This window comes from Musa acuminata, chromosome BXJ2-10 (assembly GCF_036884655.1).
Source record: "Musa acuminata AAA Group cultivar baxijiao chromosome BXJ2-10, Cavendish_Baxijiao_AAA, whole genome shotgun sequence".
In the NCBI taxonomy this organism is placed as follows: domain Eukaryota; kingdom Viridiplantae; phylum Streptophyta; class Magnoliopsida; order Zingiberales; family Musaceae; genus Musa; species Musa acuminata.
Window position 1 is genome coordinate 19,348,978 of NC_088347.1, and position 22,346 is coordinate 19,371,323.

A 22,346-nucleotide genomic window follows, 5' to 3' on the forward strand; every position below is an offset into this window, starting at 1 on the left:
AAAAGAGCTGAAATTTATGTAGCAGCTTTAAGCATTGTCAATCACATTCAGCAACACACTAAGAGAGTAAATTATTAACTGATAAAAGAGAAGTGTGAAATCTTTTAAATGCACACAAGAGAAGAATGTTACAATTTTCCAGCATATTCTCAGGAAGAATGTTGGCTAGTGAACTATTATTGGTTTAATCAACAACTAGTATTTTCTCCATTGAGACATGTCAACCTTTAGATCTCATAGTAATTTAGTTATATACTTACAGCCATAGACATATTGACTGGATACAGCCATGACAGCACAAAAGAAAGTAATGGCCATGAGAAAGAGATTTAATGTTGTCAATTCCTAGTCTGAACCTTACTGTAGTCAAGAAGAAAAGAGGAAAGGCAAAAGTGAACCAAAGGAAAAAAATAAAAATCAACTAGCAAAAGCAGATATGAGCATGATAGACGGGTAGAGGAAACGATTCTGGGAACTCATAAGATTACCTGTCATTATAGAGAAACCTCATGTGAAAGCCATTAAAATTAAAGAACGGGCTTAACGAATTATATGGCTGTCATTACACCAACAAGACAAAAATATAACAAGATGTCAAAATAGAAGACCTTCCAAAACAAAACAAAAAACAAAAATTAATAACTTCCTCCTTAATGTGTATGTGAACTCCAAACAAAAACAACAAAATTCTAAAAATCACTTTCCTTAAGAAAAATAACCCATAATTTTAATAAGAAATCATATTCATAAGGCGAAAACCACAAAATTAAAATAGGAGACTTAGTAGTTTGCAAAACTGACCCACGATAGGATTTAGATGCTACAATAAAATTGCAGCCAAGAAAATTTTCCAGCCATCGAAACATAATCACTGAACCGTTAAGATCTTAATTACGGACGCAGCTCCAACTCGATGCAATACCACAACTGATTCTCCAGATTTGCATAGGCCTGTGGCTTTCACATGCTGAAGAGCAAAATCGATAGCTTCATCAGTGGCCTCGGTGTCTGAAGACTTTGCAGTTGCACAGCTCAATACCGGAATCAATCCTCTGAATATAAGGCTGTGCCTTGCGGGAGCCTCGTCACTGCAGAACCAATCGAACGAGTCTGTCTTCAACTCCGGAACCACCACTGAAATTATTGGCATTGCGGGCCTGTATTTTGCTACTAGTTTTGCAGTGCTTCCTCCTCTGGTCAGAACCAATATGAGAGATGCCTTAGCAGAGTTGGCAGTTCGCACAGCTGATGATGCAAGACTCTCTATTGGGCTCATAGGAACTGGTGCTGCTGCTATGATTCCTTTAAAAACAGCCCCATAATCCAAATAGGACTCTGCTTCCAAGCAGATCTTAGCCATTGTTTGAACCGCTAGCTCAGGGTAAGCACCTGCAGCTGTTTCACCACTGAGCATCACACAGTCAGTGCCATCAAGAACTGCATTAGCAACATCGGTTGCTTCTGCTCGAGTGGGACGAGGAGATTTGATCATCGATTCCAACATTTGAGTTGCTGTAACAACAGGTTTTCCTTTAATATTGCACTTGAAAATCATCACCTTTTGTGCATAAAATATCTTTTCAATAGGAATTTCCATTCCCAAATCACCCCGTGCAACCATGAAAGCATCCGAATTTGCAAGAATATCATCAAAGTTAGCCACCCCTTCTTGATTCTCAACCTGCAAGTTAACTACAGTTAAAATAAGGCTTTGAACTCTACAAAAACATAGATGAATTTAGACACGTCAAGAGACCTTGGACATCAGCATGATTGACTTGGCATGTTCTCCAAGAACTTTTCTGACCTCCACAAGATCAGAACCTTTGCGTACAAACGACAGAGCTATCATGTCAATTTTGTTTGGGACACCCCATTTCAGGATATCCTCCTCGTCCTTCTCTGTTAGCGTAGGAAGATCCACAATAACACCTGGAAGGTTGACATTTTTTCTCTCACCAAGGATTGAAGAATTCTCACAGCGACAGCGAACCAGCCCTGACTCCTTATCACAAGAAAGCACCGTGAATGTAATAGTCCCATCAGCACATAAAATGACACTGCCTGGCTTCAAATCCTCTGCTATCTTTTTGTAGCTCATGGATATCATGTCTTCATTACCATTTATGCTGTAATCAGTAGTGATAGTGATTTCTTGACCCTTTTTTAGATGGACAGGCTTGCCATCTTTCAAAAACCCAGTCCGGATCTCTGGACCCTGTGAATGCCACAAAAGATGTCAAGACAATAATTCAATTTCACATTTGCACAAGGATTGAATGTATAATAAACAAACAAAATTTCATGTACAGATCATTAACAAATGATGGAGTCTTTGTAAGCTATTTCATGGAACACACTCAAATTGGTTCCTAATTGCATTACAAAAGAAGGTTAATACATAGATTCTTGACAAGTAGAGATTTGCTCAATAAACTACACTTTCCTGTTTCACATCAGTTTGACAAATTCTATTTCATTAAGTCACCAAAGTTCTTGTTTCCGTTGCTGCCAATTTCTATCTATTTCACATAAAGCCGTACTCAAGCATCCCAACTTATGTAACCCAGAGTCACAGACAATGCTGCTTAAATTAGTCATTCTTAAGACAAGAAAGCCACAAAAAAGATGTAGGTTATGGTCCCTAGGATGCGTAGAGCAGTAAAGTATATGTTTTTCCTATCTTAATCTACATGCTGAAATATGACATCTGTAAGAACCACGGCATGACTTAGAAAGACGATAAAAAAATCTGAATTAGGTGCATATATCAACTTTAATAAGATCAAAGAAAGTTCTAAAATTTGTCATATGTTAGAACATGAAAATAATAGCAAGGGAGGATAATAGCATAAATCAGTTCCTTTCTGCATGTATTTACAACCAATATACAAGTCACTAAGTCAGATGACGAACCCTAATCTTATGATAAGATTGCTCATTGCAACGAAGTTACAAGGATCGAGTTATTAAGATAGCCTCTCCTTTTACCAGGGCAGGGACAGACATATTGTCCCTCTTCAAACCACATGTTAGTGGAAGCTTCAAGCACTGGGCTGCCATTTTTAGACGGGTGATTATTGCTTGAACTTAATTGATTTGATCTAGTTGGAAAAGAAAAGATCGTCTATACAGAAATATAGATGCACGATAGATGTACATAGGATGCCTCATTGTCCCTTCTTTCATTAGCTTCAGCATAAAAAGGGCTCGCAAACTATAGCTAAAGTATGAATATCTAATCAATGCCGAAAGTGCAGCAGAAATTAATACGTCACAGACAAAGACACGAGTTCAAAATGAATAAATAGCTCGAAAAATCATCAGAAGATATGATCTAAATATATCAATATTCAATCAAAATTAATCCATTTGGTCTCAAATTCTTGATCGTTGATCAAAAGGCCAACCATAGATAAACCTTAGACATCCATTAAGAACCAGATGAATCAATTTCATGTGAGAATTAGTAACTGCACTAGCACGAAGTATAAGAGGCACACGTGAACTACAGCTGAACTTTTACCAATTTAATATGTTAGGTTGGCATGAAAGTAAAAACAGCAATTCTTCAATAAACATTTATCATCACCGGATAATAGAAATGATGAACGAATTTTCAGTAATAGCAGATTGCAAGTGAGTGCAAATAGACCGGAACAAATATATAATTCTATACTTAATATTAAATAAAGAGAAAGAACGATCTGAGGAACTAAACATCAGAATGAATTGAAAATTGGAGGGCCATAATTCCGATCGAGAACCCAATATCAGATATGGTAAATGACTATAACCCCAAAAGATGAGATCTTGACGTTATGATTCCATATCAAGCGTTCAAAAATGCTTAAACGAGAAATCACGTTAAGAAAGTAAACGACAAAACACATCAAAAGCGATCACTCCCGTAAAGTGCCAAACGACAAGACGGGATCCCAAGAAAGACAAATCATGAGTAAAAAAAAAACAACCGACGAGGAGGGACCTTTGTGTCGAGCATGACGGCGCAGAGGATCCCGGTGTTCTCCATGGCGGTGCGGAGGTTGTCTAGGGTTTCCTGGTGGTAGGCGTGAGATCCGTGGGAGAAGTTGAACCTTGCGACGTTCATTCCCGCCCTCAGGAGCCGCTCGATCATCTCCACGGACCTCGACGCTGGGCCCAAGGTGCAAACGATCTTCGTCTTCGGTCTCCTCGTCGACACCTCCGCCATGTCGCACAAGGCCCTCTACCGATCGAAGCCTACGATCGAGGAGGAGATGGCGCAGGGCTCGGAACGAAAGAATCGAACGTTATGGGATCGACCCGGGGGGTGGGGAGGAAGGCGCAGTCTACGAACTGGAAAGAAACCGACGGCGAGAGGCAAAAGGCAGGAAAAGTTTGCGTTGCGGCTTCTCGCTATTTAAAGGCAGGCACGCGTTATTCTTCTCCTGCGGAGAAGAATAAGTTCGTTGCGTGGTTCGCCCTGGTTGGCGTAGAAAGCCGAATGATGGGACGGGGAGAAAATTACTTGTTCTTTATTTTCAAAGAAAAAATAAAAAGATATGAATCAAATATCTTTTTTATAAAGGATAAATGATAAAGAGGAGAATTTTCTTATCAATGACGAAAATCCTTACCAACTAAAAAATATTTATGGATGAACATAAACCATAACCATGCTCCTGTTTTAATTGTCAAAAATACTTCATTAACTTTTTAATTTATTTAGATGGACGAGTAAGCTAATTAATATTGGTTGTCTATTTCCTTGGGTTCACCAAATTCTGTCCGCTAGTAAAGATAGATAGATTAAAAAAAATCAAAAACACTGAAAGAAAGAAAATATTATTGAAAACAAAATATAATATCACCGAATAAGTCCGGTGTTTTGACAGATTTATGTAAAAAAAAAAATTAATATAAATTTTCATATTAGCATAAATCAGCTAGAGAAGTTTAATCAAGAGAAAGTAAATGTGAACTCAATATTTTAAGAACGGAATTAAAGATATCTTCCTGCGACATTGAAAAACATGTCTTCAATGGGTGATTTTTTTTTTAATAAAAGGTAAATAATAAAAACAAGATTCAAGTCCAAAATCTATGAAAAACATTCTTAACTAAGTTAGCTGACATCACTCGTAATTTTATAAGCGAATCAACAACTATAAGATACACAGTAACACATGCATTTTTGTTTTACAAGTCGACGATCGCCTACGTCAGTTTTCCACCAAAGATAACGCGTTTCTCTTCGAGCAAGGCGTACTCCTTTGGAGTGACGTCCATATAATCCAAGACGTGCTGCCGTGTATGTGAATCACAAAATGGAGCAGAAAGAAAATGCCTACGTGTCATGCGTCTAAGAATATTAAAAACCCATAATATCATATCACATTTATTATAACATTATATCATAAGGTCAAGTGCATCCTCTCCTATGTTCAAATCTTATTATGCTTATAAAAAATTCCCATTAATTCAATCAATCCGAGGGAAGAGTGTAACATCTCATATCATTATATATATTATATATGATCTATCGACTAAAGCTTTTTAGATGAAACGATATTGATAAAAAGAAAAAGAAAGAGAGAGAGAGAGAGAACCAAAACCTTCCAAAAAGTTTCTTCAAGGCTTGGACAGATGCTTCTTTTGAGGAAGACGAAGCTTATTCCAGGTATATGTCAGTAATCTAGGAAATAGTGGAGGGCACAATTTAGTGGAGCATATGGTGGAGAACGAATGAACAAAGAGATGCAATGGGAATAAATGAAGCCATCTTTTCCTTATGGGTCGGTCACCCATGTGGATTGCTCCAAAGCATTAATCAAGAATAATAATGTCCTCGATGCTCCTAATGAGGTGTCGTAGCTCGATAGGGGTATTTTGATCTAACACGCTAAAACAGAGGTGAGAGTCGTTAACTATCTCTGATTAAGGTGGTCGGTCAGATGGTGAAAGGATGTGTTTATCCTGGAAATGAACAACTCAAGAGTCTCACATCAGCAGAAGACCTAACAAGGAAAGGCAGTCATGCAAGGACCATATTCAAAGATCAAACCAGTTTAGTTTATGTATGCTTACAATCTCTCAATTTGTTTCCTTTGGGTCTCCCTGAGACTTGTTCTAAAAGTATTTCTTCAATGATAAGGTAAGGTTATCAAACTATAAAAGTAATACTTGGATAAACAAGACTCAGTACCTGAAATTACACCATTGAGTAGTAGTGGTTGGTGTCTGATCAATCAGCTGAATAAGAGTGCTGATTTCTCAAATAAATCAAGAGGTTTCCTCGTGACTTGGCCTAATTCTCAATCAGCAGTTCACATACGACACATCATGAAGTGAGCCTAAGAACTCCAAAATAGTGGGAGATGGCTTCATGACATTCTCGAGTAAAATGTCCGCATCTTACTTCTCTGCAAGATTCTCTATATTTTCTCAGAAGAAAGGTTGTTTAAGAACCTGTTATGCGTGACTGGTACTTCATGTTCTTTCCAATTTGTGAAGAGACTATAGCTCATCATGCTTAGAAGGTTGACTTTTGTTCAAATCTTCAAGTTTTTGTTCCAGTTCCTGCCAGAATCACCAGAATTGTATTGTTAGCTTTAAACCAATCTAGGAAGGTTCAACCTTTTTAATGGGAAAAATATGAAGTACCTTCAACTTATCTTCGAGACATAAGATAGGAGTGGAGAGAATTGCAACATACCTGACATGGAAAACATCAAATTTTAAATAAAAGTACTGTGAGATGAGAGGGTAGCTTGATATAGAAAGATGTCATACTCGCATCGGCTTGGTTCATCCACATCAGCAAGCTCATCTTTCACACCACACCTAAGCCTAACCTGTTACAAGGATATCAAGGTTGAGAATCAGAAACACCCTTCTGAGAGATTATGCATGCTGACAAATCTTTCGAGCGGTACCTTTAAACTTCTATCTGGGCCATTCCAGCATCTGTCTCCATTAGAAAATTGCATAACTCTGTAAGATTCATCAAATTTCTCCCAGTTCCTGATACAAGAGAATACTGTGAGCATACAACCTTAACAGTTGAACATCATATTGTTGAGAACTTGATGTCCACTAGACACTTGAGCTATGAATTCAATGGCAACCCCAAACTTGAAAAGAACCTATTCTAAATAACTAATAATGGCATGAAATTCTTTTCCTTTTATTTTCAAAGTTACGAATTCTGCCACAAATAATGATGAAAAACATACTGAAAGCATTAAAAGAGTAGATTTAGAAGTAAAAAATGAACACCCATGATCTTTTGCCAGAAAGGCACTCCATGGAATATGCCTACTCAACCTTCAGGTGACAACCACACACAGGTCTCCAGAAAGATGAACAGGATCCATAATGAAAGCAAAACTTGTGCTTGAATGTCCCAACTTATCAAACATATTTTTATCATGCTATCCTCGGTTGCTCAGTGTGTGCACCTCATGTCCACAACGAGGCAAGCAGTATTTTACAAACAAAATTATTCCCTCTGATTTTAGCACATCATTCAGGTGTTCAATCACCAAAACTATCTTATCAACAATTAAATTTCTCAACGTTGCTTAACCTTTCAAGATTCTGAAATCCAGTTAAACATACTTCAAATACAAAAATGAGAACAGAACCAAGTCCCGAACAGGAGTTGAGAAGGCAATGGTAGTTTGGTCTAAAAACAATGAAAATAACATATTTGTTTGATGATTTCACTGCCAGTGTTAAGACCAAGTGGCAGCAGATCAGAATACGACCGGCCACGTAGATTGGCATAATACTTCAGATGTTAAATAAAACTTAAAACCATAACGGAGTAGTCTTAAGACCTGGATATGTAGGCTGATATAGTATTTCAGATATCAATTTTTTTGTCTTTACAAGGAAATAAAAGCTGAGCTCTTACCCAGTAAAAAAGGCCAACCTTTCTCCAAGCAAATAATACCAACTAATCAGCTAAGTGTAAGAACTTACCCTAATTGCGTAGTACTATGATCTTCAACTTGAGAAGCCTTTTTAAATGGACAGACCTTATAAACATACCTAGCAACAAACAAGCCAAAAGCACATATTATTAAAGTAGAGAATCACAGTGCATTTAAGAACAAAGAAAAGCAAGAGGTATGTGTCTAATACATACTTGTTCTGCTTATTCTCAAAGCAACGATCATAAAATGAATAAAATTCTTTGTCTTTCCCTGGTAAGAGATGATACAAGCTTTAGCAGCTATTTGTGGTCATTTAACTCAACCGATAGACATCAAAGAATTTTGCAGAGAGAACTGACAGTAATCCATATAGACATTACACAATAATTTATTTTGCATCTGTACAGTAAAAGAAAGAACCCAAAAAAGTTCCACCTAATGCACAATTATCAGTTTATATGCAATTTGTAAAATTAAAATGGTTGGCCCTACCAAAGAATGATTTTCCTAGAACCTTTATATGCACCTAGTAAAGCTTCCACCATTGTATACAAATCACTAGTACCTTGAGACTGAAGAAGACAGTTAGTAACGAGGATCGTAGCATGTCGTAGAACCAAGCACAAGTTAAACATGCAGCAATAGTGAGATTTGATACAGGATGACTAAAACGGAAATGCCAACAGGAATGAAAAGTAAAAGTTTGATAATGATTTGAACATGTAGAGCTGTTGGCAGCTAAAAGCACAAAATAACAAAACCCTTAATTTTATTAGTTTCACAAGCACATGAACAACCATATCTACTAGCAAATGATTTTTATCAGTACACAAAAATCTCATGTGGTATACTTACCAAAATCATGTTTTAGCTTTTCGGTCAGACTGGAGATTCTTGATCGCAACTTGGACAATTTTGAGTTGGCATCATTGTATTCCTTTTTAATACGAGAAGCCTCTGCAGATGTCAAAAACCAAGATGCCATGATTCTCATGCTCCTAACAGAGCTGTAAGGAGACACATTAGCTACCTGATATATCCACAGGACTCTTGAAAAAGTTAAAAGCTTGAAGGATATTTTGAATAGTCTGTTGTATCTTGTCCACCCATGATGAGCTACCTGATGGAGTTAAATCTGCAAAAGGAAAGTGACAAACTCAACATTCCAAAACCTCACATTATCAAAACATTAACAGGTTTAAAGACAAAGCTAAATTAGGATGTGGATGAATAACTCCATTTAAACCTGATAACTCAGAACTGTAATCTTTGTCAGGGTCATAAGAGCCATCAGGTTCAACATGATCTTCTCCATATTCTTCATCTGCTTCATCTTCAAAGTCATCATCATCAAACTTATGTCTATCATCATCAATGTCAGAGTCATAACTTTCTTCCTCTACACTGTCTGAAGAATCTTGATTTTGTTCATGTTGTTCATGTTCTTCCTCTTTTGCATCATCAGGTTCATTTGTTTCTTTCATGGAGTGTTCACCCGTCCATCGTGATGCTACAAGCCGTCCCAACTCTTCTCTTGATAAACCATCTGCGCTCTCAGAACCCTTCTCCTGCAAGATTTTACTATGTGACATACAAGACAATCTTGAACAAGGTTGTAATTTCGTCACATGGTAAGTAGGCATACTGTTGAGGATGCCATGAGCCAAAAAAATAGCATTAATATGTTCGCGTTTCTCTTACACAAAACAAACTCATGCAGTCTCTAAGCTAGAAGAGTTCAAAGCTGAAAGAACTTGAGTACATTGCCAGGTTTAGAGAAAATGTAGCACACAACCTGTCGTTATATTAGAGAATAAACTATCATCTCACTACATTTCTAAAAACATGAAATCGATCAACCTAAACATCAGCCGAAAATAAAACTCTGCTAAGCATTAAATGACAGTAAAATAACATGCACCCATTTCTAGTAATTAAATATTTGTCTATGTTCCTGTCTTACATGTCTCCAAGACCATTAAAATGAAACTCAGTTTCCGCAATAAGGAACCATCTTTCAGCATGGTCAGCCTGAGCAATGCATATCTCAAAAATATTTCAAATTTTGGTTTCGGTTACTAGAAGAGATTCAAGTTTGGCAGCTTTTGTGATTCAGGAACTTTGCAGCAGCTTCAGATTTTCATCAGTAGCAGTTTTTATTAAAGTATATATCGCAAAAAGATATCTTTCAGTTGCTTCCATGAAAATAGTAGGATCAGTATCTATCCAAATCAGATGTATATATGGCAGTTCTAAGTTAACTTCTTAGTTTAAGATATCATAAGTTTACAGCAAGAACTGCAATAGTTAAAAGACTCGCAGTCTTTAATATAATAGAAGCACATGTCAGGTTTTGCCATTACCATTTCTGCGGCATGATCTGAATCAATCTCCTTGGCTCCAGTTTCATAATTAGGACCAGCATTAGTTGTGGTTTTGTCTTCATATACATGCTATTTGAAGAATCCAAGAGATTATACAAAATTAATAACTTGTACAACTTTCTATATACCAAAATCTAACCATAAGGCTGCCAGATAGAGTTACATGAGGTTGCTTCATTACCTGATCTGTAGAATGGCCTGAAGGTAACTCATCACTTGTATCATCAGAACCATGATCAGATCTGATGAAGTCATGATGATCATCAACAACCTGCTCCAATAAAAGAGAGAAAGTACATGACAATAAATCGAAAGGAAATTACTAGACAAACTAAACTAAAAATGAAAACAATATGAAAGAACTTGGAATACCTGACCCACAGTGTGATCAGCAGGAATATCAATCCCAGAATTATACTCTTTTTCCAATTGATCTACAGATTCATGACCAATATCCATCTTATCCAGCTATAAGCAAAAGTGAGAATGTCATAAAGATACTAGTTGCCATGAATATCATAAGAGTGACATAATCTTAATTGCTACAAAAATTGCTGGAATTGTTCCTAGTTCAGACAATGTTTTCATGAGTATAAGAATGGAAGCAAGTTATTATTGGTTTTCTAGTAAGGGTAAAACATGATGGAGACATCTGAAAAAAGAGAGAAACCAGCTTTGGACTTCTTAACCATACAAGATAAAACAGCAAACTGCTGCATATTATATGTACTTAGATATGACTGTTAATCCAATCTTCCCCATGTTTTCTCTATTTTGACATCACTATATGGTGATTAGTATCATAATGATACTCAAACTATAACAGTCCAGATGACACCAAGAATATCATGTAAGAAGATATGAATAATAAGCTCCTAAGGCAGCACCTAGTTCTGGCTGGTGCAAATATGGTTGATATTTACATCCAAGTATACTTATTTTTCTAAGAAATAAAACTTGGTGTCCAACAATTCTTGGGACCAATACATAAATCTTCATCAAATCTATTATTGATCTAAGACTTAAAACATTATGTTTCACTTTTGTCATCCAAGTCTTTTGGAATTATCTTCATGGACATGACATCCCTAACTTGAATTGCCAAGGGTCATTTATGAATTTCTTTGAACATACCCAAACCACTTCACAATACTCATCTAGTCCTTGGGTGCTGACTCCAACATAAATAAAAGCCAATTGGCATTGTTTTACTAGAGCCCACCAATTCAATTCAACATTTTAAAATACAAAACGTTATAATGAATGTGCTCATTCATTTTAACATTTCGATAATAAAGAAAAACTAGGGAAGTAGAAGGAAAGATTTTCTTTTGTGACACTAGAGGATGTGAAAGAGAGAGGAAAGGAAACACAATAATCGGAGAAACAATCAAGAAAAAGGATAACAATCAAACTCATTTTGGCTCATGGGGATCTCATGATAAAGCCTCACATCACTTACACATACTATGGGGAAACATACTTTTATCCATTCATCTTTTAATTCATTTGTTTACAATATCTTTTCCTGTTTTTATAAACCCTAAGCACAAAGAAGAAAAATACATAAATAAGAAAAATATAAAATTACATCTAGACAAATCAATCAAATGTTCTTTTCTTTTTCAAAGAAGATGGTATTCTGGATCTAATTTGGAAAATAATTATTTTCCTTATTGATAATATTATTAATTTATTATTAATTGATAAACTTTTGTCTACATAAAATGAGAAAAATTTTTGCATACAGATAAACAAACTTCAATCAAGACAAACTTTGATTTCTTCCATCTTTTTCTTAAATGTCTTCCTTTTTTCCATGTGATAACTTACATTTACAAAATACTCAAAGTCTCAAACTAATAAAAATATATTCAAATAATAAATATATTAAAATGATCCCACATCAAATTCAGTCTGGAATCTCTAGGAAGGAATTAATCAACCTAAATTCAAAAGCCAAAAATCGGAATCTATACAACTTTTTTTCTAATCTACTAGAAATAGGTAGTTAATTGATACACCAACCATGTCCTAGTTTAGGTCAACATAAAATGTTCCTTGTCAAACTAAATCAACCCATCCCATCTACCAATAAAATGTCCAATAACATGCCTAGCTTCTTCAACTATGAGCATGGTGTAGACTCAGACCATATACCATGCAAGTATTACCTATTTTGATGAAGTCAGTGTTTTTAAAAGTGTTAGGTGTCTACCTGAGCGCCTAAATATTAAACTTTAAAAAAAAATAAGACAATATGGTTTCTACTGATGGATATCTATGCTAAACAAGTTTCTAACCAGCGCTAAACAGTTCTAACCAGTGCTAAATAGTTCTAAAGAGTGGATCAATATGGTGATAAATATTTCTAACCAATGCTAAACAAGTCTAAAGAGGGAACTGAGAATATGAGTAACTGACGACTGTGGAGAAGGATGGATGAAGGAGAGGACGGCAAAAGAAGCTATAGATGAAGGCGACAAGGACGGACGAAGCTACGGATGAAGGCGATGGCGACGGACGAAACTGCAAACGAAGGCGACAAACGGAGCTGTAGCGATGGAAAAAGGCAGTAACAGCAGACATAGGGTTTCATTTCGAGTTTGTCTCACTGTATCGGGCACGGGTTTTGTGTTAGGGTACATTAGTCGGTTCAATTAAACCAACTTGCTTGCTCAATCGAACCAGACTTGAATCTCGACCCAACTTCACTCGAGCGCTCGCTCGAGGCACGTAGGCTCAGGCAAGCGCTCGAGCGACACTTCACTGAAACGCCTCACCTGAAGGTTTTGCAAGGCGCTCAGGCCTCGCGTCACCTCACCCAAGCGCTTAGGCGAGCGCCTTTTAAAAACACTAAATGAAGTCATATAACATATTACATATTCACTATTTAAGCTTGATTACATATTTGCTTCTTTAATTAATTTTTATTTTATCTTGATTATTTTATTATAAACTGCATAAACACCTACCTATGAGTACCTAAACCACTAGCATACAAAAACCATTTTTTGAGAATATTGTCCAATCTGAAGTGCACACAAGTACAAATGCAGTTGGAGCCTCATATGCTCTATGAGTCACCTTCGCGACCTTCATTTTGCTACCAATTTTTAAAATTACTTCAAACATTTTTGGAGGGCAAATAAGTGGTTCAGGGAACGTAAGTTTCTCTCCATTATTATCCTTTTGATCACCTAATTTAGTTCGTTGGCCATTATTGAAATGAACTTGCTATCATAAATTTATTTCACTCACCATGTTATTGAATCTCGAATTTTGATGATGAAATCAATTGATGAAGTTATGTTCTAATAAACATTTAAGTGACGCAAGACTAACTTTGATTATGGAAAGACAAATCGATTGAAGCAGAAAAATCAGACGTTGGGCCGGAGAGCATCATGTCAGAAGATTGGCCGACGTGCCGAAAAATAGACTTTGTGCCATGAGTTCGGGCATCGGGCCAAAAGGATCGAACATTACGCCAAGAAGATCGGATGTTGCTGGAGTTCAACATGCCGATGGATCGGGCAATACGCCGAAGGAGAGGATGATACTCCAAAGGTGAGGACGATGCGCCGGATGAACCAATGACATGCCAGACAACATAGGATTCATGTTTGTAATCGGTTGTGTCTTGATCGAAGTAGTTTAGGTCTTAATTAAGTTGGTTTTTGATGTAACCGTACTAACTCAATTAGGGACCCATTGGGCCTAAATAAAGGTTGATTTAGGCCTATTGGAATGCACATTCAGTGACCTGCAGTTGGATCAAGCGGTGGCACCACCAAACCAAGCGGTGGCACCGCTAAACCAGGCGGTGGAACCGCCTATGAGTTGGAACGTACAAAGTGTACGTTTCCGAAAAACCCGACGATGGTACCGTCAGGGTCAGTAGTGGTACTGCCAGTGCACAGGGTGGCAGGCAATGGTACCGCCCAGTACAAGCGGTGGTACGGCCAATATCCCAAAAACCCAAGGATTTAAATTTTGGCTCCATTTTTTGAAACCATTTGGGGCCTATAAATACCTCATTCATTCTTGCTTGGGATAGCAAGAAAAGAGAGCAAAAAGGGAAAAGAATTCTTGATAAAAAAAGGTGTGTAAACTCTCTTAAAGTGTAGAGTCTCTTCCTCCTAGAGTTAGAAATCTTCTAAGGGAGGAGTGAGGTCTAAGTATAAAAGAGAGGTGTAAAGGTTTTCTCCTGAACCTGTGAAAAGGAAAAAGAGTTATAACGAGAATAATTGATTTTCACCCATTGAAAGACGATCATTAGTGAAAGCCGATAGCCTCGACAGAAGAGGAATCGAGAGTGGACGTAGGTCACGACGATCGAACCAATATAAATTCGGTGTGCATTTTCCTTTATGTTCTTCATTACTATTGCTTTCTGATTTAATTGCTTATTACACTTACTCATACTCTAAGTCAAGCACACTTTCGATATCAGTTTTTAGCGAACGAATTTTCAAATTGCAACCTTTCGAAAGCAATTATTCAGCCCCCCCCTCCTCTTAGTGTCATTACGATCCTAACACATACTGCCCTCAGGTATTCCATGAATGCTTAAACTTTGTGGGCAAATGGTTTTAGAGTCAAAAAAGAAAATGATAAGATAATGAGATAAGATTAATGCTGGTGCAAACTGCAAAATGCAATAATAAAGAAATTTTAAATGTCAGGTTTACCTGACTGGTCTTTTCCAACAATGTGTCATGAGTACCCTCAGAGTGATCTGATGGAGACTCCTCCAATGACTTATTTTGCTCAGTTGATTGTCTTTCAGCATCTCTTTGTTTCTTTTCTTCCACCTTTTTCAGACGTTCTTCCTCCTCTGCCTTCTCTATTTGTTCTTTATGCTCTGTGTAGAAGGTGAAATCAAACTTGATACTAGGAACATTGCATGGTAATCTCACATATTCTATTCATTCTTGTTAGAAAACAAAATACTGACAAGTTCCACAAATCAGTTTTGCAATATACCAATGCCTCTTATAGCATATTTTTCAGTTCAGCATATTGTCCTGATGAAGATCAAGTCAAGATAGACAATAACATTTCATCCTAAAAGAAAGATTTTAGAAGTCCTAGGAGTACTACAACCATTCCAGATGGATTGTCAGTCTAGTGGTTGACATAACTCAAGTTGGTTGGTTCCAGTGGTTGCACAAAAGAAAGTGTCAACCTAGATAAATAGTTCTCAATGATAAATTTGCAGTTAACATTCCACTCATTCTCAAAGATAAATTATTCAGTATGACCTGTCCATCATTCAAGTAAAATCAAATAGCAAAGTTTGTGTTACCTAATTATGTATTGTTTTCTAGTGAGACAATGTGAGAGCGCCAAGCACTTAAATTTGAATCCAACAGTATCATGGAATATTAAATATTGTAATTGTTTAAACTACACAGTAATCTTAACTTTTGAGAGATGTACAAAATCATTATAATAAGTGTCAGAACAACAATGACTGAACTTGGATGTGCCATTTTATGTATTAATGGTACTGCACCTCTGAGTTTATCAACAAGTCCTTTAAGTATCTTCTCTTCACTTTTCAGCTTCGACAATTCTTCTTCATCTTTGGCAAATGCCTGTTTTGCCTTTTCAACTTCTCGTTTCCGGATAACTAATCCATCCTGATGTGTTGCTATCTTCTTCTTCAACTTTTCACACACTGCTTTCCCAGCCTCCCAACATGTGTTTGGGCAGTTCACATTCCCTTTATATTCATCACTCCCATCACAACAATCTGCATGTAACAACATGAGCAAGTGAAGAGGCAAGAAGTTTCAAAAGTCTTCAAATATAAAACTTATAAATTATATGGTATTTCCATAAGAAGAGAATAGAATGAAAACCTAGAGATAGTATTATCGGACTTCATGTGCTCCTAACAATTTTACATAGAAGACAAGGCAATTATCGACAGAGGCTATTGGAGTTATCGTATAAAATACTATTTGAAAATAAAATTCATATACACATGTTCACCTTCTTTCACTCTGTTTTCTGATCATGAATGAAAGAGAAATTATTAGGGATAAACAAAAGATCGAAAAGGAATAGATGTATAACACAGCACATTATAACTAAAATAAATTTGTTCCAAATGGTTAAAATTGCATGATAATTTACAAACATAACCAAACAAATTGACTTTCAGGTCTAACAGAACCCTGCAATAACTTAACATGTCTTCTTGGTTAACTGAACATAGTTGGAAAACAGATGAATTGATGCATAAAAGACACAACAATGAAACTCTGCATATTTCAGCCGACAAAATGTAGTACTTGACAACAAACAAGCATATTTCAACCCCATAAACACTTGTACATAAATCCCCCTATATTCCAGAAGCTGATTCCTTCCAAAATAAGCAATCCTCAAATGTAAAAAAAAAACAATAATAAATCTATCCCTTTTTTATTTTTTATTTGTTTTCTACAGCATCATTGCAGTCATAGCAGAAAGTTTCTGCTGGAATAGCAAAATTAGCCAAAATCAAGAAAAGGGAAAATAGACACAGTTGTTTTCCTTCTTACCGCAAATGCCATCATTTACACGAGAAGAGTAGATCATCTGTGGAATGTGACCCGGATTCCGGCAATAGAATTTACCTTCTGGGCAGGCTGATGTTCCTGCAAGCTCCAAAACTAATACATTCAGGAAAACCGTCGAATAGAATAAGAACAAATGAACGGAAAGAAACCTGAGCTAATGCCCTGCCGACTAGAACCCTAACATACGTGCAAAATCCACAAAACAAAGGAATTTATCAGACACGAGCAAAGTAGACGAGAAAGAAACCAAAACATTTCGGCGTAGAATCACTAACCCGGTTCGTCGGTTCCATCTAGGCAGTCACAGAAATCATCATTCAGCTGCTGTTTGGTGAACTTCTTGGATCCATCCTTGCATTTAATCACGTCCGACTTGTAGAAGTTCTCATCTGACGGACCAAAGAGATCGAAAAGACGACAAGAATCTCCCAGGAACGGGAGATCGAGGGAAAGCAAGAAAATCAGAGATCAAACAGAAAAAGAGAATCCAATGCGGTTAATAGAGATCATCACCTTCGGGGGCAATTCCAAGCAGCTCGCGGGGAGGGAGAGAAACGAGTCCGGAGATCCACGACAGGCATAGGCATGAGATCGCGAGAGACACTGGGAAGAGGAGATGGGTTCTCATCGGTCCCCCTCGAGGAGAAGCTTCGTCTCTCTTCCGCTGCGACGAGGGGAGAGAGTAGGGGAGAGATCTGCATACAAGAAGCAATTCTTCGTCTCGGGTGTGGTCGTGGCCGTCGGTTTTTCTTGATGCGGCTGATAGGGCAATTTTGTGCAGGAATGGACGGAGGAGAAGAGGAGGAGTCGGGCTCGGGAGCTGATCGGGTGCGACCCGACCCACTTGTTCTAATTCGATTTGCCGGGTCCACACGCGAGACAATGTGTTGGGCACGTGACCGAGCCAAATCAATATAACAAGCAAAAACTTAATGGTTTAAAATTGTTTTAAGAGATACTAAGATTAAATTAAATTTTTTATTTATAATTAATATAAATAGGTTTATTTTTGTGACAAATAATGTAATTTAACAAAATAAAATGAAAGGATGAAGAAGTATATACGGGTTGTTGACTAATTGCGTAGTTAGTCAATTATTGCTAATTTAGACTCTTAATTCGAAGGTTGGATGGATCTATTATTGCTAATTTAGACTCTTAATTCGAAGTTGATGAGTCATCGCATCGGATTGAATCATGACAAATGATATCGATGCCTGCACGAATCTTAAAGCGGAAGCTCTGCTGTGAGCAGCCCAGGAGCAGAGTAGTTTATATACCATGCGAACTGTACAGAATGAGAGGAAGAAATGAAGCGTGAAGGTTCGCTTGCTTCGCAGTGGTGGCATCAGATACTTAAGAACTACATGGAAACTTCATGCTCGTTGTTCCTATGGAAATGACAAACTGGATTATCTCCAGAGACTACTAATTATTGAGGAAATCTGTGTTTTGTTTAGGAACTCACTGTCAGTTCTGCTGATATGGTATGTGTTTTTGGTTCTTATGATTTCAGTAAAACAAAGTCAAGATTCTTGACATTGGAGTTATATGTAGATACCATAAAATTCTATGTTATAGTCCTTATTAGTATGAACTTTGTTTCTCTTCCACTGGTGCCAATTTCACAGAGATTAAAGAACACAGTTTCTTTTTCTTAGCCTACTGGTGCTTCAACTAAAGCTGCCTTTTCATTGTTCTTATTGAGCAATGAGAGTGCTTTTTGATATATTAACAAGATTAATGGATCTAATTATTGTTACATCCCTCTGAAAAGACTTTTTTTTTTTTCAGACAACTAGCAGGCATATATTTTAAACAAGTTGGTCTCCTTCATATTTGATTTTTATTTTGTAATCTCTATGGAAAACAGAAAAAATGAAAGATAATAACAATAACAATGATGATGAGTAAAATTAATGCAGCAATTGACATACATAGATAGCATTTCTAGCCCTGTTCTCCTTGTATATGATTGTACTGCTGTTAATACTAATAATATTTTGGATTTTTATCCACAAAAAAAAACATGATCTAATAAGCACAAAAGCCAAAGTCCAGGATGATATAATATTTTTAATCTCTGGTACCAAATGAAAACATTTGAGACAGAATGTAACATGGAAGTCCTGTCCATAATACTATATATAGCTCCTTACTGAGCATTTGGTTCCCTAATAATACTATGAATAAATAGATATAATTATTTTCAAAAAAAGAACACACAAAAGCTAACTTTATATTCTCAATATTAAATGATCTTAGCACAGAATGAAGAAGGAACAAGTAGATTAAACAACTCCAACAGGCACTCTATACCCTGCTAAGAATACAACAATTTCTTGTTTAGTCTCTTGATAACCATGATTCAAACAAGTGCAAAGTTACAACTTCTCTGACCAAATGTGTTTGACATCAAAAGATGCTGATAATTCAGCCTATTGATAACTAGAACAATGAAAAAAGCTTCAAACTCTGGACATCCTCATGAATCCTCAAGGCACTCTTCCTCTCCAAACTACCAAGTGAAGTCACTCTAAGTAGGCTTTGCGACCTGAACAACAAGCAAACATTACATCTGGGTTTTCTTGGTATATATCAATGTATTATCTATGCATAAATAAAGAGTGTATTGGGTTCCATTCATTTTGCAGAATCAGCAAGAAGTTGAACTGACTAGAATTAATTACTCACCAAGAAGTAACTCTCACCCATCTGCAAGCTCTGCATAAGGATTCCATGCTCATTGACAGGCAGCAGCTCCCCAGAGGAATGGACAAGCAGCACATCTTGACCAAACATAGCTCTCAGGTCTATAGGTCCGCTTGGAACCTCGTTAAGCACCCCATCGATGAACACAATTACGGTTCCTGCAATGATGCATCTCATCTACATAGCAACTCAAAAGGAAGAAGAAGGTTCATGTGGATGTAGGAGGAAATGAGTTCATCTTAAGCATAAACTGTGATGATTCATGGAAAAACTTAGAGTAGCTTTTAAATAATCAAACAATAGGAAGAACCAAAGATTGTTGATTTAGGGTTAGCACATGAACATGCTAGACAAAAGTTCAACATACAAAAGATCTATCCGAAACCCAAAGTTGTTGACTACCTTGAGCTTCTCAAGCTCAAGAATCCAAAATTTAGATGGATCTGTGATGTTGAATGCTCAGATCTGGAAATCTATCGGTGAAATGAACAGAAGAGACCAAACGAGTTCGATCGAGCAGTCAGTCAATCAATTTTTGTCATCGACAGAAGAGTCGATGCCTCAGCACAAGAAGAGTAGTGAGTCCTTGAAACAAAGAAAAGAAAAGGGTTTGCTTAGATTTAAGGTAGCATGTCTGTTGTTTGTTTCACTTGTCGAGTCCATCACTGGTTGTCATGTCCCACACCACTACGAGAAATCCAGAAAGAGGCAGCCATGCACTAACCAGGTTGACTGTGCAACTGCGAGACATCAGAAGAGCGCACGACGGGAGACTGAGCGCTCTCCATGAGTCCCATCTGGCGAGAGATCGAGAAGAGATATTGGGCGCTATCATCCATCAACATGACGTTGGCGGCGGAGGAGGAAGAAGAAGAAGAAGAAGAAGCAGCAGAAGAAGCCTGAACTCCACCGCCTACTTGCTGCGCGACTCCTGCAGCTCTAGGATCGGCCACGAGGCTCGCCTGCAGCTGGCGCTGGCGGCGACGGGACCTCGACCTCCGGTTCTGGAACCAGTAGAAGACGTTGGCGTCTCCCACCGGGCCGAACCGCTCGAGAAGCCTGCGGATCCTCGCGGTCTCGTCCTTGGTAGGGTTTACCATGCCACTGTTGAAGATGGATTCCAGTATGAGGATCTGCTCGGCCTTCGGCGTCCACCGGGTGCGCATGGGCCCGGTGACGGTGCCGTCAGGAGCAGATCTCTGCAGGCTGGAGCTGTTGCCGTGGCCTCGGTTACTGTCTTCCATGGCCGAAATGGCATGCAGCTGGAGCGACGAAGAAGGAAACCGAAGTCACCGGAAGCAGTGATGCGAAGGAAAAGAGATGCGTCAAGCGTTCACCCACACAAGATCTTATGGATGGTATATTATGACATTGGTATGATCTCAAACGTATCAAAACTTGAAGCTTCGATAAGGATTAATGTTTAAAGTGTATGATGTATGATGTTATTACTTCTTTCTGCTGTTTATATCCCGAAGTAGGAAGTCCTCAAGGAAGAAATGGTCAAAGAGTGGCACCACCAATTTATTAGGGCTGGCGTAGCATGGGCTTGTCCTCAGTGGAGAGCAAACGATGGAACCCCGAACACGAGAGAAAGGAAGGCTGATGCAAAGAAGAAGAGACAGGAAGCACACAATATAATAACATGTTGGTGGGAGAGAGAGAGAGAGAGAGAGAGAGAGAGAGAGAGAGAGAGAGATAGGGAAAAGGTTTGGCTATCTTTAGTCACAGCAGAAACCGATGCCGCGGAAGGAGGCTCGGTTCGGTTTGAAGGCCTTTAATTAGCGTTGTCCCCTTCCATGGCAACTGTGCCATCTGTAGCTTCTCTTCAGCATCAAACTCGAACTCTGTGCTTGTCTTGATCCGATTAATTCCTTGTAGCTTTACATTTTGACGACTCAGCTCAGATATATATATATATATATATATATATATATATATATATATATATATATATATATGATCGAGTGATTGAAAGTTAACCTTCTCTTATGTCCGTCCGTTCAAAGGAACTATAAAGATAGATAGTGATCAGTTTCGATGGATGCTTCTGCAAGTAGATTTTTGATGATAGATCATGATCATTACTTCCACAGCCTTAGCATGCATTCACCTCATGGAACAACTGTCTGCTACCAAGGAAATGGATGCTTCTGCATACTTAAGGAGAGTGGCAGAAAGGTATTATGACCCAGTAATGAACATCTGAAGTAATAGCAGTGATGTGATGATATGGTCTCAGTTACTCTCCTGGTTGTATTGCTGCCCACATCACTCGGATACTTGAGTAACTTAGATGTTTAGATTGTCTTTTACTTGAGAACCTAATTTTTAGGTAGTGGTGCTTCTCAAGGTCTGATATAAAACATCACTTGTTCTTTTGGTAAATGATATTGTAATTATTGCTTCATATTGTGATGAGAAGATGATTAAACATGCCTATATGCTGATTTTATTTGTCTTTTCTCAATCAAGCTATATTGAATGTATATAATCTATGTTCTTTATTAGCTCCAATTAAATATCCATATTCCTCGTCAAAATACAAACTTGATATCCAAATAAAAATATCAACCAGCATAAACAATAAAACAAATAATCAATCACACAGTGAGACCAAATCTTTTAATGTAGAAAACCGAATGTGGAAAAAACCTCAGGACCGTAGTCCACCTCAAACTTCCACTATCAATAGTAATGATAACAGGTTTACAATAGGTCTTTTCTAGATAACTAGAGGATCACAATAAGAT

At 37.5% G+C, this 22,346-nt stretch overlaps 3 protein-coding genes across 4 annotated transcripts; all 3 read right to left on the reverse strand.

Moving 5' to 3' along the window:
• Positions 1-809: 809 nt before the first annotated feature.
• LOC135624190 (pyruvate kinase, cytosolic isozyme-like) lies at positions 810-4,354 on the reverse strand. The gene is made up of 3 exons (XM_065127593.1): positions 3,989-4,354; positions 1,757-2,218; positions 810-1,681 (listed from the first exon to the last, which is right to left on the reverse strand). The coding sequence occupies exons 1-3, from the start codon at positions 4,211-4,213 to the stop codon at positions 869-871; spliced, it is 1,500 nt and encodes a 499-aa protein (XP_064983665.1). The 5' UTR covers positions 4,214-4,354; the 3' UTR covers positions 810-868.
• A 1,678-nt stretch (positions 4,355-6,032) lies between these two features.
• LOC135624390 (glucosidase 2 subunit beta-like) lies at positions 6,033-17,639 on the reverse strand. Of its 2 annotated transcripts, XM_065127923.1 has the most exons (17): positions 17,395-17,638; positions 17,157-17,270; positions 16,864-16,959; positions 15,828-16,067; positions 15,001-15,173; positions 10,679-10,774; positions 10,488-10,577; positions 10,286-10,375; positions 9,169-9,490; positions 8,953-9,057; positions 8,778-8,879; positions 8,135-8,192; positions 7,969-8,037; positions 6,918-7,005; positions 6,775-6,836; positions 6,646-6,697; positions 6,033-6,561 (listed from the first exon to the last, which is right to left on the reverse strand). In XM_065127923.1, exons 1-17 carry the CDS (start codon positions 17,507-17,509, stop codon positions 6,499-6,501), a joined length of 1,935 nt encoding a protein of 644 aa, XP_064983995.1. In that variant the 5' UTR covers positions 17,510-17,638; the 3' UTR covers positions 6,033-6,498. The 2 variants fall into 2 exon arrangements, with proteins under 2 accessions (XP_064983995.1, XP_064983996.1); XM_065127924.1 differs by lacking the exon at positions 10,286-10,375 and having other exon boundaries at positions 17,395-17,639.
• Positions 17,640-19,417: 1,778 nt separating this feature from the next.
• Positions 19,418-20,837, reverse strand: LOC135625949 (WUSCHEL-related homeobox 11-like). Its single transcript, XM_065131105.1, has 3 exons — positions 20,318-20,837; positions 19,576-19,751; positions 19,418-19,435 (listed from the first exon to the last, which is right to left on the reverse strand). The coding sequence occupies exons 1-3, from the start codon at positions 20,835-20,837 to the stop codon at positions 19,418-19,420; spliced, it is 714 nt and encodes a 237-aa protein (XP_064987177.1).
• Between the last annotated feature and the right edge of the window lie 1,509 nt (positions 20,838-22,346).